The sequence below is a fragment of the Thunnus thynnus genome, chromosome 1 (assembly GCF_963924715.1).
Source record: "Thunnus thynnus chromosome 1, fThuThy2.1, whole genome shotgun sequence".
In the NCBI taxonomy this organism is placed as follows: Eukaryota; Metazoa; Chordata; class Actinopteri; order Scombriformes; family Scombridae; genus Thunnus; species Thunnus thynnus.
In genome coordinates, this window is record NC_089517.1 from 24,861,483 (window position 1) to 24,877,737 (window position 16,255).

A 16,255-nucleotide genomic window follows, 5' to 3' on the forward strand; every position below is an offset into this window, starting at 1 on the left:
ACCTACTCCTCGATCTGACATTTTCAGCTTAAATCACATGCTGCACATGCCAAGAGCATAGATGGTGTATCTATACATGCTGACATGGCACTCCTGAACTATGATAAACATTATAAGTGATAAGAGGAAACGACCTTTTGTTTTCTTGTGATAACAGTTTAATTATCTCGTTATGTCGAGATTACAAAACTCGTTTTCTCGAGAAATGATTATTTCGTGACTTCGAGATAACGGCATTAAATAATAATGCAAGCACTGCCGTTCTCGGCTTCCGTAGGTTCTGATCAGACCCGTTAGAGAGGTCTGGTACTAATGCTAGCGGCTCGAAGATCAATCAAGATAGTTCACGCCCATAGAGGCTACTAGTTATTGTGGGGATCTGGCCTAGCGGAAGGGCCTACAACTGTGTAAAATAGTAATGTTTCGCATATAATTGCTCTATCCGGTAAAGTTAATTGCAGTCCAATGCATAAAGATGTTGTGTACACGTTTTGTCATTTTTATGACACCAAACATCGCCTGTATGAAATACCAGCATGTGATAAAAAACAACTGTGTCTGGGTCTACCACAATGACTCTAGTAACTTATTAAAAACGTAAACACCATGACGTATTTAACTATTAAATATACATTTTACATATGAAGAAAAGTGCAGGGGTCCAGTCAACCCGAATGTGACGAAACCGGAAGTTACCAGAGGTGAACTCTCTCGCTTCACTTGTGGACGTTGTGCAGCTACAGCTGTTTCACGTTGCTCATATTCTGCGTATCCACGATTTACATGCGAGCCAGTGATGCAAACAAGCCCGCTGGATAATAAAGGAATTACTGTGTGGCTACCTTTTGGATAAAAAAGACCCTCTGTCTCTCTTCGCCCACTATGCGGAGGATTAATGACACCGAGGCCGTCCGCATAGGTCGTATATAGGAGATATTTGATGGAAGGTGGGACGAGGCAGAGGTTGTCAGGCTCTGGAGTCGGGACATCAGCTGAGCTGGGGAGAAGAGGGCAACGCTAGCAAGCTAGCTTTCGTGACTGTAATAGTTATAACGGAACAGTGACTTTTATCACCACACATCCCGCTGGTTCGCTCATCATGGCTACGAATGGTAACAATTTAACGACAGGGATGGGAGAAATCATCCAGTTAAACGTCGGTGGGACAAGGTAAGCTTCGTTAACAGACAGCTCGATGGATGATGGTCATCATTTGGGAAATTTGAGCCGTGGCTACGTACGTGTATGATGATATCTGCATGGCAAAGCAGCCATGGATGTTGTTGGAATAGATACACTACTCAAGGTTATTTACTTTATTGTTACTCTCTCTCTTTTTTTTCTCTCTCTCTCTCTTTTCATTCACTTACTCATTTTATCTCTCTCTCTCTCTCTCTCTCTCTCTCTCTCTCTCTCACACACACACACACACACACCGGATTGTCTTGATGATCATTTGAATTGTACATCTACAGTATAACACTGGTGTGATGTAGTTATTCTTGTCTTCAACAACGCTGTTGTAATTGTTGTAATAATTGTGCTATTGTGTCTTTATACTATAGGTTCAGCACCTCCAGACAGACCCTGATGTGGATCCCAGACTCTTTCTTCTCAAGGTTGGTTATATGTCAGCATTTTGTATGTCTTTAGGAAAAGGGGATGCATTGAATAACCCCGAACTATTTGTGTAATGGCTATTCTGACCTCATCTCTACATGGTCAGTTAATTAATGCCATCCAAGTGGCATCGTGACTGGATAGCAGGCCACATGAGATCTTTGCAGCATAAGATACTGGTAACTAAAATGTGGTGTTGGAGTATATTACAAGGAACTGAATGTGTATGCATAACCACAGAGCGAGAACAGCACAGAAAGCAGAGGCTCTTAAACCTCACTAACATGGGACTCTGAGTAAATTTAACTCCTCTTGACTCCCCCTGAGATCACCAAGGCTGATTAAACTGGGAGGCTAATTAAACTGTACTAGTACTATTGTTACAGCACACAGGAGTCAGAGACTCACTGTGCATGCTATGCTGTGCTCACAACTGTCATATTAGCTCAGTAAAACAAAATCATATTACATAATTTATGTTAAGTAGGGATGTTCCATCATCTCGTCCTTGTCTTGCTTCATCTATCCACCATCCTGCTGATGTAAAATGTCAGGGGATTACAATGACAGTCCTCTGTGACTGCAAGAAGGTAGAAGAAAAACAAGTCAGCTGTGTTACTTTCGTAAATGGTGAATATTTTGTTTTAGTATTATAGTGAGTCAAAAGTCTTGTATTCATCAAATATTCACTCCAAGTGTATATATATATATATATATATATATATATATATATATATATATATATATATATATATATATATATATATATATATGTGTGTGTGTGTGTGTGTTTTGGCATAGTTGTGTTTTCAGTGTCTCTTAGTATAGATTACCATTGAGTGTAATTCTAACCCTAGAGAGGAAAACACTGAAGTGGAACAAATGATTGGGGCTGGGCAAATACCATGGTCGCAACTAACTCAAACACTGAACTGAGCTCACAGTTTGACAACAGCTGACCAAGTAGCTAAATGCCTGTCAGTCTGTCTGCCAGCGCACCTGTCTGCCTGTCAGTCTCTCAGCTGTCTGAAGTGTGCAGTCGTTCTTTATACATGCAAACCCTTAAATAGATCTTTAGCATTTTCAGCACAACGACTTATGTCTTAGTAACACATACTGATATAGTAATTACCTGTAGTTCAGCTTCAACAGGTTAGATTATTGATTTATTTGTGATTGTACAAATTAATTTGGGTGTTTACTGTGGGTAGTGGTAACATTGCCGGTAAGTGGAACTTGAGAAGTGCGTAGGTTAACTAGATCACTGTGTGTGTGTGCGTGTGTGTGTGTGTGTGTTTTTTCCAGTTTGCTGAGTGGAAGAATATCCACTCTACGGGATGAAACTGGAGCTGTAAGTACAGCTTTTGTTGCTTCTTATTCCAAAACTAGGACAGTATCTGCAGGCTGAATCTGACATCTGAAAATTGTCTAAAAGCTTGGAGCACATTGGACATGACATTTGTTTTTTTTATGATGCAACTTACTGAAATATGATGCACGGCCAAAAGAGTATATTCCCACAGTCAATGTTTCATCATTAAATTTCATCCACTTGAATTGTTAGATGATGCAGTCTTTTGCACTCTTTTGTCTAGGGCTACAAATAATGGTTATATTGATTGCAGATTCATTTGTCTATTATTTTTCAATGACTTGTTAGGACAGTGAAATTTCACAAAGTAGTGAAACAGCTCATAGTGAAGTGAATAATAAAGTTAAATATGAACTTCTGTACCACTAGGAAAGATGCACCCTATAAGATTTTGAATTGTAATCAATCACTTTTCTTTTAGTGGTTATTGAAGTCCAGCATTTGAAATAATACTGCATCTTCCTTCTCTTCTAGATATTTATTGACAGAGACCCGACAGCTTTTGCACCAATTTTGAATTTCCTCCGAACCAAAGAATTGGATCTGCGGTGAGGAGTCTTGACAACATTCAGAAAATTTATTAATTTATTTTAGGAAGAACATTATGTTGCGTTGTAAGCAGTGTCATACAGAATACATATGCTGTTTCTGTTTCTCCGTAGGGGCGTCAACATCAGCATTCTGCGCCATGAAGCTGAGTTTTATGGGATAACTCCTTTAGGTATGTTGTTGTAAGAGAACTAAATCAAAGTAGCAACAATGTTCTTAGTACAAATACTGATGCTTATAGACATTATGAGACCTAAAGCTATATTAATGCACCTGCCTCACATCAAATTTGTTCTGTAGCCAATACATTCCTGTCACGTGATTTGTCAGCATCAACCACATGTTTACAACATCACCAGGTATTGCATACCAGCTGAGCAGTAGACAATTTGAACAGCTATAGTAAATATGAACTACTGTAGTTGAAGTGAAAATGTTGTTTTGACTTCACATAATTTGACCAAGTTCCAAACTTCAACACTGTTAGTTCCATTTACTCTAATGTTGTTTTACTTCCTGTTTCAGTGTTTGTAACTTCCCTGCATTGTCTGTGTGCTTGAATGGAAAAGTTACCTTTGTGATAACTGATCAACTACATGAGCTCATACAATATAATACAAAGTAATACATACAAAACAAAACATACAGGCTTGGTCCATCTCAGAGACTTTATCCAGTCTGTCTCAGTGACTTTGTCAAAATGAAAAGATTGAACACAATGAAGAAACAGTGTGAAGTTTCAAATTCATTACACAAAAGGACAATTTATTATTATAAATCAGCATATCTAAATATAATGATCCATTTTATTTTCCTAAATGGTATTTTTAATGTTATAAAGCAATCAAACAAGTAAGTGCTTAACTTAAACATGTATCTATCGTGTGTGTGTGTGTGTGTGCAGTACGGCGTCTGCTGCTGTGTGAGGAACTGGACCGCTCATCATGTGGTAGTGTCCTCTTTCATGGTTACCTGCCACCACCAGGTAAAGACACAAAACTGACTGATATAGAAAATGAAGTGAAAATAGAGCAAACCAGTTAGTTATAAACAGAATATGTTAAAGATGCTTCACAAAATAGTTTCAATAAGGAAACAACTTGGTTTTGAGTCAAAGAATCAGCAGAAATTTCGATTTATACATTTCAGCGTATCTTTCTTTGACAGCCATCCCTGCCCGTAAGTCAAACCCGACCTCAACAGCATCTGGCTCCTCCTCCGACGAGCGACCGGGTCCAAGTGGAGCAGAAGGTTTCACCCGTGTTGGTCCCCCTCTTCACCCGTCCCTCAATGCCTCACCTGGAACAGATGATAATCACAAACTGGGTGAGTAGCCTGGGGCAGCTTGTTGAAATGTGGTTGTGTGTGTGTGCGTGGTGACACTCTGTAGATTATACTGTGTATATATGATAAGCATACAGCTCTAGGGGCAAGTACCATAAATCCATAAGATCCATCTTTAAGGCAAAAGAAGTGTGCAGCAGATGTAGAGATGACTCTTATTTTGACAGTGACTTATCAGTAGGAATTCACTGTCTGCCTGTGTGAGCGTAATATGTTCTTCTGGATGCATCCTGATTATGTTGCAGGCTTGTGTATGTTTGCACACGTTTATCTGTGTGTCACATCTGTATGTACTGTTTATGCTTGACCACATCTGTGTGTGTGTGTGTGTGTGTGTGTGTGTGTGTGTGTGATTCTGTGAGTGCATTAATGCTGCAGCTAATGTGACCTGACATATCCTTTCAGTGAGCTGACTGAGGTAGCCTAGTTTCACTTTGGGCCTGCTCTCTGCTGACGATGACATCAGACAATGTAATGAGCTGCAATAAACCAAGAGTGTATGAGCTCTGGCCTGATGGAGAAGAATTCGGGAGGGGTGTTTTATATCATGCAGTGACTGGATGTAAACATCACTGCCTGTTTCCAGACTTTTGAATCGGTGCCCATACTTTGTTTCAGGGATTCACATATTTCAGTCTCATTATCAGGTTATGAAAGAAGTGTGTTTATGTGTGTTTGGTGTGTGTGTGTGTGTGTGTGTAGGTCCTGTGGTTGACCCGAGGAAGGTGCTGATTATAGCAGGACATCACAACTGGATAGTAGCAGCTTACGCACACTTTGTCATCTGCTACAGGTAACGCTGCCACAACAGTTTCCCATCCTCTCTATATTTCTTAAGGGAAGACATTAAATGGTTTAATATGGGAAGATGAAGTCATTATCTGTTACATCTCAAATGTCTCACTTAATGCATCAGCAGTACACAAGCAGTCATTGCTTTGGCTCTGTGCATGTTCAGTCAAATTTAGTCACATACTCATTTTTATTTAGACAAACGACAAAATGTTGTTTCCTTTTATGATGAAGAAGATATATCAGAGTTTTAACAACCTTGCTATGCAGAGAAAAATTTACAGTGTGTAATAAGAGTGTTAAGGAAAGCCAATATACAGTAGAGGGGAAAAAAAAGTTAGTCAGATTGATTGAGGACAAATTTATGGAAGTGAAAGTAGCTCCCAGTGTGTTTCAACCATATAGGTCTATATCAACATGTGTCTGACTGTTGTCCACTTACACCGTTATGAAAACTCAGATAGACTTTTTACATCCTATCCAACTTCATTAAAGCAACCCTGCGCGTTTGTAATTTACTTTGACTTTGAAGTTTTAAGAAAAAAAAAAACATGAATAAAGTTTGTTGTGTTATTTTCCTACAGGATAAAGGAATCTTCTGGATGGCAGCAGGTGTTTTCCTCTCCTTACCTTGACTGGACCATTGAACGCATCGCACTTAACGCCAAGGTAGTGGGTGGCCCGCATGGAGACAAGGACAAGATGGTGGCAGCCGCCTCAGAAAGCAGCATCATCCTCTGGAGCATCCAAGATGGAGGCAGTGGTAATGAGATAGGTAGGTTTACATCATGTAATATGAAGAAGTGTGGTCCAGACGGAGAAAATCAGGAAATAAAATAAAAATCTGTGGTCATAGAATATTAACTAATTGTATATTTCACACATTAATTGCATTACATTCTGGCTTTAGCTGTCAACAGGAAGGAAAAAAATAGTTAGGTCAAAGGCATGTAGTGATGGAAGATTGTAGAAAGATCCGATTCCTCATCAGGACCACAAAGGGAACTCTTGTATATGCTTAGAGCTGTATAGAATACATGCTACATCTAAAGTTAGATTGTGAGGGGTAACCTTCAGTGTGTCTTAAAAATTAGATTTATTTATTTTTGCATATGTCAATCACATTGATGCTTTGTGACCCCTATGACCCCCTGAAATCTCTGAGACTAAACCTGCACTCTCCAGCCATCCCCACATGTACACTAACTCATCTCTCTCCCTACGACTCAGGTGTGTTCAGTCTTGGCGTACCTGTGGATGATCTCTTCTTCATCGGAAACCAGCTGGTAGCTACGAGCCACACGGGGAAGGTTGGGGTGTGGAATGCCGTTACACAGCACTGGCAGGTATGAGGGCATCTGTATGTGTGTGTGAGTGCATTTTTGTACACTGATTGCCTATATTTGACCACCCGCTGTGTGTGTGAGAGAATGTATGTGTGCTTTCAACTGAGACACAGTGATTGTACGGACAAACACTGGAGCTGTTGTGAGTTCACGTCTTTTTTTGTGTGTGTGTTATTAGGTTCAAGATGTTGTTCCCATAACCAGTTGTGACACAGCGGGATCCTTCCTATTACTGGGTTGCAACAATGGCTCTATCTACTACATAGGTATATACACATTCACACATACACAAACACACACATGCCACTAATTTAATTGGATGTTACCGATGTTTCAGATGTCTAATGGTTGTCCCCACTACAAGAAACAAGCACATAAAGTGATTTTTAATTCAATTAGGGGATTAGATTCTGGATTCATAAAATGCTGTTGAACCCCGACACATGAACATTTTGTCTCCTCTTCTTTTCAGACATGCAAAAGTTTCCACTGAGGATGAAAGACAATGATCTTCTGGTGACAGAGCTTTATCATGACCCTTCAAATGATGCCATCACTGCACTGTCTGTCTACCTCACACCTAAAACCAGTCAGTACACACACACACACACACTCTCTCAACTACAGTTAAAGCTGCCTTTTTTCAGCCACAGTAGCCACTAAAAAGAAGAAAATTAACTTTAAAAATTGTAATCCTTCATGTTCATCACATGTAATATATTTAATGATCAGACTTTAAAGTACTCTCTGTCTCTTTGTGTTGTGTGTCTCTGCCTTCCCTTCACTCCTCTCTGCTCTCAGGTGTGAGTGGAAACTGGATAGAGATAGCCTATGGGACCAGTAGTGGTGCAGTGAGAGTGATTGTGCAACACCCAGAGACTGTGGGGTCAGGCCCCCAGCTCTTCCAGACCTTCACCGTGCACAGGAGCCCTGTGACGAAGATAATGTTGTCTGAGAAACATCTGGTATCAGGTGAGGAAGGTGGAACAAGTGGGAGGATCAGGAGGGATGTTGGAGAGAAGTGACATGTGTAATAGAGGAATAGAAAAGACAACTGTTGACACATGGTCAAATCATCTCCTGTACATGTGTCTTCTCTGTTATGTTTCTGGGTGTCAGTGTGTGCGGATAACAACCACGTTCGGACGTGGACGGTGACCCGGTTCAGAGGGATGATCTCCACCCAGCCGGGCTCCACTCCTCTGGCCTCCTTCAAAATACTGTCCCTGGAGGAAACAGAGAGCCACGGGAGCTATTGTTCAGGAAATGATATAGGTGAGATAAAGAGGAACATGAGAAGAAACAGAGGAAGGCAATACTGATTAATATGAGAGGACTGATGCATTTATAAGGAGGAAGAGAGGGAGACACACCTAAACACACTACATACCACCAGTCATACTGTGACTTGATCAGAGAGGTGGTGCAAATGAACACATCACTTACAAAATTCAATGAATTGAGCGCTTATTATGTTTTTCAAATCCTAGTATCCTATCCTAGTTCAACTAAATGTTTTCTACAGTCTTTTGTGTAGTCTTGGTGAATCCAGGTGCAGGTAGAAACTGGTGGTGTTTTCTGCTCTTAGGTCCATTTGGAGAGAGAGACGATCAGCAGGTTTTCATCCAGAAGGTCATCCCCATCACCAACAAACTGTTTGTCAGGCTCTCATCTACTGGAAAAAGGTATAATATCCTCCATCTATCACTTCCTCTTCTGTGCTCACCTCTGCTCTTCTGACCTTTATCTGATTTTGTCTTTTACTTTCACAAACTGGGAGGAGGGAGGATGCTTCCTCTCACTAAATCTTTCTCTTCCCCAGCTTTATTAAACTTTTCCAGACGCTTGTCTTTGATACTTGTCTTTGACTTTTGCTACTTGATTGAGGCTTTTGTGTTTACAGGCAAGTGTGTGTTTGTGTCTTAGAATCTGTGAGGTGCAGTCAGTGGATGGGACCACCATCTCTTGCTTCATGGTACGGGAGTGTGAGGGTTCCAGCCGGATGGGGTCCCGACCTCGACGTTACCTGTTCACTGGCCATGGCAACGGCAGCATCCAAATGTGGGACCTGACGACTGCTATGGACACCGCTAACAAAGGAGAGGAGAGGAAGAAAGATGGTGAGGAAACAGAGATGGAAGGAGAGGAGGAGGACAGATCAGGAAATTGAGAGGAAGAGACAGAAATGTAGGGCACAGAGTAGTTCTTTTCTTTCCTCAGCGTTTCGTATATGTATTGCAGAAAACATTTTTTATGTTTGACAAACACCACCATGCCGTGGCAATAAAAACTGACAATACAGACGACTATTTGTAAGATCAAATGTAATTTAATAACATGTTTCATTTTGATGAAATATGTGTGTGTGAGGTCTAAAGCTGCTTTTGTGTTTGATAGATGTTGGCGGACCTACAGAGGAGGAATTGTTGCAGCTTTTGGACCAGTGCGACCTGAGCACCTCCCGCTGTGCCACGCCAAACATTAGCCCCGCCCCCTCTGTGCTTCACCACACACGCCTCCGAGAATCCTGCTCCAGGTTAGAGAGATAGTTCACACATGGGAGACAAAGCAGCTGTTGTTACTGTTCAACTCCTGAATCTCTTTCTGTCAACTACATGTCTATATACATTAATGCACAAAATAAGGACATATCAAGCCTCACAGCTCATACATTATACAGCAAAGAGCAGTTTTTGTACAATAATAACCAACACATACATGTGATGGAGGTCTTGACCAACCATTGAAGCTCTTACCTGCCTTCCTCTCTTTCTTTCATCAACCTCAGTCTCCAGCTACAGGCCCAGGAGCCCATTCCTGAGAGCCAGGCCACTTATGGAGCTGTGCGACCCTACAGAGAGAGTCCCCTGCTGGCCCGTGCCCGACGAACTGAGTCCTTCCACAGCTACCGGTGAGATAGCATTTCTGCACTATTGTCCAGATACTTTTATTTTAAAAGGGTTGCCTCACCCATATTACATATACATATATTTCCCCACTGACCCTTATTAGTACCAAGCCATGCAGATTATTTTGATTTTGAGATATCTGCTTTCAACTTTTTATCAAAGAAATAGTCTCTATGAAAACTGAGTGTTAGTGTCTAGTGGTCTGTCCAGAGTAACAGGGAAACTGTTTCTGAAAAGATATGCTGCTGTTGAATTTTTCAAATGTAATAACTTAAAGGTGCAGTGTGTTGAGTTTAGTGGCATTTGGCCGAACGGACTTGGCAGAAATGGAATATAATATTCATAAGTATGTTTTGATTAGTGTAGAATCACCTGAAAATAAGAATTGTTGTACTCTGGTTACCTTAGAATGAGCTCTTTATATCTACATAGGGAGTAGATCCTCTTCCACGGAGCCCGCCATGTTTCTTCAGTAGCCCAAAGCAGACAAACCAAACACTGGCTCTAGAGAGGACCGTTCATGTTTTTCACGCGTTTCGCGGCCACCGTAGGTTCTCCTTTATAGTAATTATAGTCAGAGAAAAAGTACGGGTGCTGGTATATACATTAACTGTCCTTTTATACCAAAAGTCATACAAGAAAGCAAGGAATGTAGCACTGGAGGGCGGGAGTGGATGAACCCGGTTGAAGAGTAACCGCCTGTAGGGTACGATCTAAAAAGTAAAGTAAACGCGCCTGTAAGGAGGCAGGGATCATTTCATTGGTCAACACTACACCTGGCCCTCTATTGGTTGGGGGATTTTGACGAGGTTGTTGCACAAACAATTCGAGAGCAGAGCAGAAATCTGAGAGCAGACATTTGACGAGTGCACAGAAGCAGCCTGAGTGTGAGGAGAAGGGCTGAAGCTAGGGCAGGAAATCTGTGCAAGCAACAATATATCTGAGTGCAAGCACAGAGCAGAAACAGAGCAAATCTAAGTGCAAGCAGGGGCTGTTTAGTGCGAGGGCAGGATTTGAGGGAAAGAATTACAAAATCTGAGCGTGAAACCAATAAATCATGCTCTCAAATTGAAAGAGCATGCTCTTGAATAAAGATAGGAAAAATGCCCCATAGATAATAAACAATCTGATCAACTCCCTGCATTCACACTTGGTAAATGCTGAACTCTACTTGTTGCCATTATGTCATGTGTGTCTATCTACCTCTCCATCCTGATCAGCTGACCTCCATCTTTCTCTCAACAGAGACTTCCAGAACTTCAGCCTTAGTCGAGGTATCTTGGACAGCACAGGTCAGACATCCACCCAGGGTTCCAGCCAGACCCTCGACGCCCGCCGTTCACTCTGTGACTTTGGGCCCGAGGACAGCGAGAGGAGGGCCTCAGCCATGGAGCTCTGGGCTTGCCGAAGCATCGGTGCAAGCTCTAACAACAATGTCGGAGCTTTGACTAGTGCTGGTGTTCACGGACCGAAGGCAGAAGGCAGCCAAGAGCCTCCACGGCAACCCCCCGACAGCCCGATCCCTGGAGGTGACGTCAGGCGAAAAGTGCACCCGCAGCCAGAGGAGGGAGAGGGTGTGGGACCCGGGGGAGACGGAGTGAAGGCAGAGGGAGGTGTAAGGAAGAGGGGAGTACTAGAAGGAGGCTTTCTGGGGAGGAAGAGGGCTCCCCCAGTCCCTCACCTAACCTCTGTCCCCTCTGGATCGGAAGGGGGTGGCAGCGACTCCTCTTCCACCGCCTCTCCCTCCCCAACCAAACTGGCCTCCTCCACCTCGCCACGACACAGGAAACTCCCCTCTGACTCATCCAATCATGACAGCAGCCTGTGACTTTGCAGCGTGCTCACCCGTTTTCTTTTGATCCCATCTGCGGAATCATCTCAGAGAGACGTCCTCTAGGTGCAGGTATTCAAGGGTGTGTTGTTACTGCCTGTTTTGCTGAAGCACAAAGTGTCCATTCACTCGAAGAATCCATTATCTCATCAAGATTTGTCAAAAGGAAAAAAAAAAAAATCTATCAGTAAATCTAAAAATCACAGCTCGGAAATGGAAGTAAACAAAGGCACACCTTGTTCTTTTATCAGATAGTGTTTTCAGTGACTGTTCTTCTGGTAGGAATGACTTGACTTAAACCATTCAAGCTCACAAGAAACATCCACATTTAAACTGAATTCACATATAACAGCTCCATATAGATTTGTGAAATGGGCCAGGCCCCTTTTTAAACACAGAATTCATGATGATATCAAGCGGCTCTGACAGTATGTGCAATCTGTCGCTCTTTGACTGACCTTAAACATGTAACCCTCGCCAGACTCCTGGCAGCTACTTGAATCCTAATCTGTACTTTGCTGCAGCCAGAGACACGGTGGTTATTGTTGCTCAAGCAGTGACACTAAAAGCTAAAAGTCAGCAAGCAGTAAAGTCAGTAAACAGCAGTAAAACTTTTCTGGGTTTGTTGTTCAACAGCTCAATGACAACTATGCAACAGTGGAGTTAAGATGCACAACAGACACTAACACGCTTCAGGATTGCCGTATCTCAGCCTGCAAGAACAGTGAATCATCATGTGAATGTGTGCCTGCTTTTCACTGCAGCTGTCTGTTTAAAATCTTACTTCATTAGTTACAGGCCAATTGAGTTATTCATTTATTCTCTTATACTAATAATAGAACAGCCTCCTTGCTCCTCAGAAAAAGGCACAAAAATCGGACCTGTTGTCAGCGACACGACATGCAGTGAATTCCACCACACAAGTTGAGGCATTTTCATAAAACGTGTTTAATGTGAATTTGAATTTGAGAGAAGTTTTAAGCTTTTTTTTTTTTCTCAGAGACATTAGAAAGCTCACTAATTCACACCAACAGTGACAACAGATCACTTTAATCTACAGCACATTTACACAGGAACAGAACTTGTTTTTAATGGTAGAAAGAAGTTTTCTGTTCAGACAGTTAGAAAAAAAAACTCACAATTGTGTTAAAAAGCAATTTGTGCTCCTGTTTAAATCCAGTCTGGTTTGTTTTTCACGGTGGTGCCTGTGCAAGATCACACTAACTATAATTTATTTTTTTACAGTATCACAATATCACTACGCTCAACTCGAAACCAAGTACCTACACTGCGTTATTTTACTTATCGTCCTTTCTAATGTGTCTGGTTTTGTTTTGGATGACTGTTGCAGTGCCTTATTTAACTTGTTTGACGGTTATCAACCTGTTTGTGTGTTTTTAAAGAAAAGGATTCTGACCAAAGGCTCGTGAAGATTGAGCTCGTTGTGGAGCGGACCTCTTATAAGACAGATTTATATCAGGCCAAATTAGATTTCATGACTGTGTGGCAGATTGATGAGTGGTCGCTTGAAATGATAGGCAGTAGACATTAAATGATGAATATCTATTGTGAATTGTAAATAGTAGACTATAACTGGAAAGTCCATCCTTTTTCCCAACAACTTGAGAACTCTTACCTGTAGCTTCTTTCTACAGTAGTTTGAGGTGAATCAACACAGTTGCTGCCGAGCATGTAGACGTAAAACATGAGTGTAACCTATGTAATAAACATTATATAGTTGTGAAGACCTAAAAAGATTGGACAGCTAAAAGTAAAATGGCAACCTTCAGTTTGTGAGCTAAACCTGCTTCTTAACTATTGGAACCTACCAAATCCGCTGCGAGATTTCCACAAGCTGTTTAAGGAAAACCAGGCCAGCGCTTGATCTACGGTACTTTTTCAGAACCATTTTGGTGACACCGTGCTGTAAAAATGAGTGTGACAGAAATAGATTACAGGTAAACACAAAGGCTGTCCTGAAATGTTAATTATCATTTGCCAAATGCAGCAGCTATGTAACATATCTTAAGTGTTTTTTTAGCACATTGCTTATCGTTTCAAAAAGATAACTGACCACGTGGTCCCTGCCTGTACAGAGATGTAAATTTTGATACCCCAATTAACTGTACGGAAAGTAGACATACATACTCAAAACAAAATCCTATTATGGATGCATTGATGTCTGTGATGCTTTGTTGATACTTACACTGTTGTCCATTACATATTGTTGATAATCATATAAGGCCTATGTTGACGCTATTGGACCTAACTGCAATTGCACTTGCACTATTAAGACTAATATTATTAAGTAACTTGCTAATGTTTATTTTATACAAAACAATATAAAATCTAAATTGTATTTAGGCACATACAGTCTGTCTGTCCATATCTGTTATTCGTCATTCAGTTCCTCTCTGGCTACGTTTACATTATAGTCCAGCCAGACGCTGATGTGAGCAAAAAGGAATACATATCTGTTTGTTTAAACTGCTCTGCACATCATTGTTTTACTTTGTGTATGTTAGAAATGCTGCATAATGTTGTAATATTATTTACAGTTGCCTACAGTACTGACCCATGATCAAACATGTCAACTCTTTCAATGTTCAAGCAATTTAAAGTGCATTCACTAAAACCTCTTTGAACTTTTTTTCTTTCTTTGACACTCATAAGGTTAAGAGAGGTAAACTGACAGTCATGCATTGTCATTTTTCCATGCAGACACTGTCTATATGTAGAAAAGAGTAAACACTCAGCTCATTACAAAGAAAATGCTTTGACTCTGTATTATTACTAAGCTTTAATCAGGAGTAGCAGTTTGCAGACAGGAATTTTATTTATTTTGGTTTTTCTTTTTATTGTAACAAACATTGTTAGATTGTTTCGGGACCATTAACTTCACTCCAGGCAAATATCATAAACAGACTGAGAGTAATTGAAAACATTTCAGAAGTGATTTGGGAGCTGAGATGTGTGAATGTTTGGAAATGATGACAAGCTGGTTTCACACAAACCATTAGTGCTCAGTGTTAATATCCTCTTTGATCTGCAATTCACCTTTAAAACCGGACTCAGCAAGAGGAAAAAACAGACTGAAAGAAAGGCTGCCAGTCATCGCTGGGTTTTTAAGCACATGGTTTGTGTGGATAACTTGCCAAAGTGCACAATTTCTGTTTTGTTTGTGCGTCACAGAGGTGTGTGTGTGTGTTTTTCCCGAGTGCTTTCATTTCACTAACCTTCCCATTCAGACAGTCTCCTCTCTGAGACGCCGTCTGTTGTCATTGTGATTTATGAGTTTAATAAAACCCTGTGTGTGTGTGTGTGTGTGTGTGTGTGTGTAGCTCAGGGCCATACTGTCCCTTACAATCACTCCACAAGCTCTCTTTTCACAACCCCTCCCTCCCTCCATGGCTGACAGTAGCTGTGAATGTGGCTGTGAATGTTTTAGAAGTGCCCTTGTCAGACTGGTGTCCTTGAACGAGGGCACTGTTGTTACTGCCAGTTTGTTAATTTCAAACTTGCCTTGATGTCCCCTTAAGGGACACAGGAGCAAAACTAAATTACTGCTGCATAGTTTTGATGGAGATACCGGCCCTCTCTGTGTACGTGCTGGTGTGTGTGTGTGTGTGTGTGACTGTGTAAGTAAGTCTTTGTACAGCTGATGGCACATCTGTGTTTCACTAACTCAGCAAAAGAGTCCTAAAATGACACTTCATCTTCAGTTAGACCATCACGACCAGTCTGAGTTCTTGTCAGGAAGAAAGTTTGATACAAGAGTTTCATTTAGTTAAATTCAGCTGAATCTTTATAAGTAATAACATGTTGCTTGATGCACCATTTACGCAGCTTCTCTAAATTTTCGTGTAATTATAACAGAAGTCGTCTTTTTCTCAGTTGTGTTCCCCGTGTGTTTCTCATTCTTGTACACACACACACACACACACACACGCAAATCATTAAACTGTACATGCAAACTGTTTTGCTTTCATCAATGTATCTCTAAATGAATATTTAAACTGCGGCATAATATTACAATAACCTCATTATGGAAGAAATATTCATGTAAAACTATATGAGTGGAGTTTTTGTCGTCTGTCATTGTAACTCTTTTATGTCCTCATGCGTTGATATTTTGAAGTTCATGGCTCGAAGGTGAAAGCGATACGTTTGTGTGTCTTTAACTTTGAGCTGCTGCCTTTAGATTCTGACATCTCCTCTGTTTACGTTGGAGTAAAATAACATTAACCTGCTACAACTGGTCTGTCTGTCTTTTTTTTAAAAAAATCATACAGAAACGCTGCCCTCATGTTTATACTGTAAAGAAGAAAAAGCGCATATGATGTATGAGGAGTGATTCTTAGATAACTTTATAAGCAACAGGAAGTGGACAAGAATTTATGGGGCAGATATATGAATATATAAAATGGACAAAATCTTGCTAAAGAAAGTTTGCTTTAAGAATCAGTGTCAACGCGTTTCAATTTGTGTGTGA

The 16,255-nt window shown here is 40.9% G+C and overlaps 1 protein-coding gene across 2 annotated transcripts; it reads left to right on the top strand.

The window, feature by feature from the left end:
- The first annotated feature begins 670 nt into the window (after nt 1-670).
- Nucleotides 671-16,002, top strand: kctd3 (potassium channel tetramerization domain containing 3). 2 transcript variants are annotated; one of them, XM_067592647.1, is made up of 19 exons: nt 671-1,170; nt 1,566-1,619; nt 2,926-2,971; nt 3,467-3,540; nt 3,655-3,713; nt 4,446-4,526; nt 4,709-4,867; nt 5,588-5,678; nt 6,262-6,452; nt 6,908-7,023; nt 7,202-7,289; nt 7,496-7,612; nt 7,825-7,995; nt 8,143-8,298; nt 8,612-8,708; nt 8,950-9,143; nt 9,421-9,559; nt 9,812-9,934; nt 11,178-16,002. In XM_067592647.1, the coding sequence occupies exons 1-19, from the start codon at nt 1,100-1,102 to the stop codon at nt 11,758-11,760; spliced, it is 2,610 nt and encodes an 869-aa protein (XP_067448748.1). In that variant the 5' UTR covers nt 671-1,099; the 3' UTR covers nt 11,761-16,002. The 2 variants fall into 2 exon arrangements, with proteins under 2 accessions (XP_067448748.1, XP_067448759.1); XM_067592658.1 differs by having other exon boundaries at nt 672-1,306.
- The last annotated feature ends 253 nt before the right edge of the window (nt 16,003-16,255 follow it).

Excerpts from the sequence above, each read along its gene's own strand:
- kctd3 (XM_067592647.1), top strand. The coding sequence starts at position 1,100 with ATGGCTACGAATGGTAACAATTTAACGACAGGGATGGGAGAAATCATC. Across the intron at positions 1,620-2,925 it reads CCAGACTCTTTCTTCTCAAG|TTTGCTGAGTGGAAGAATAT; the intron begins GTTGGTTATATG and ends TGTTTTTTCCAG. Across the intron at positions 7,996-8,142 it reads TGAGAAACATCTGGTATCAG|TGTGTGCGGATAACAACCAC; the intron begins GTGAGGAAGGTG and ends TCTGGGTGTCAG.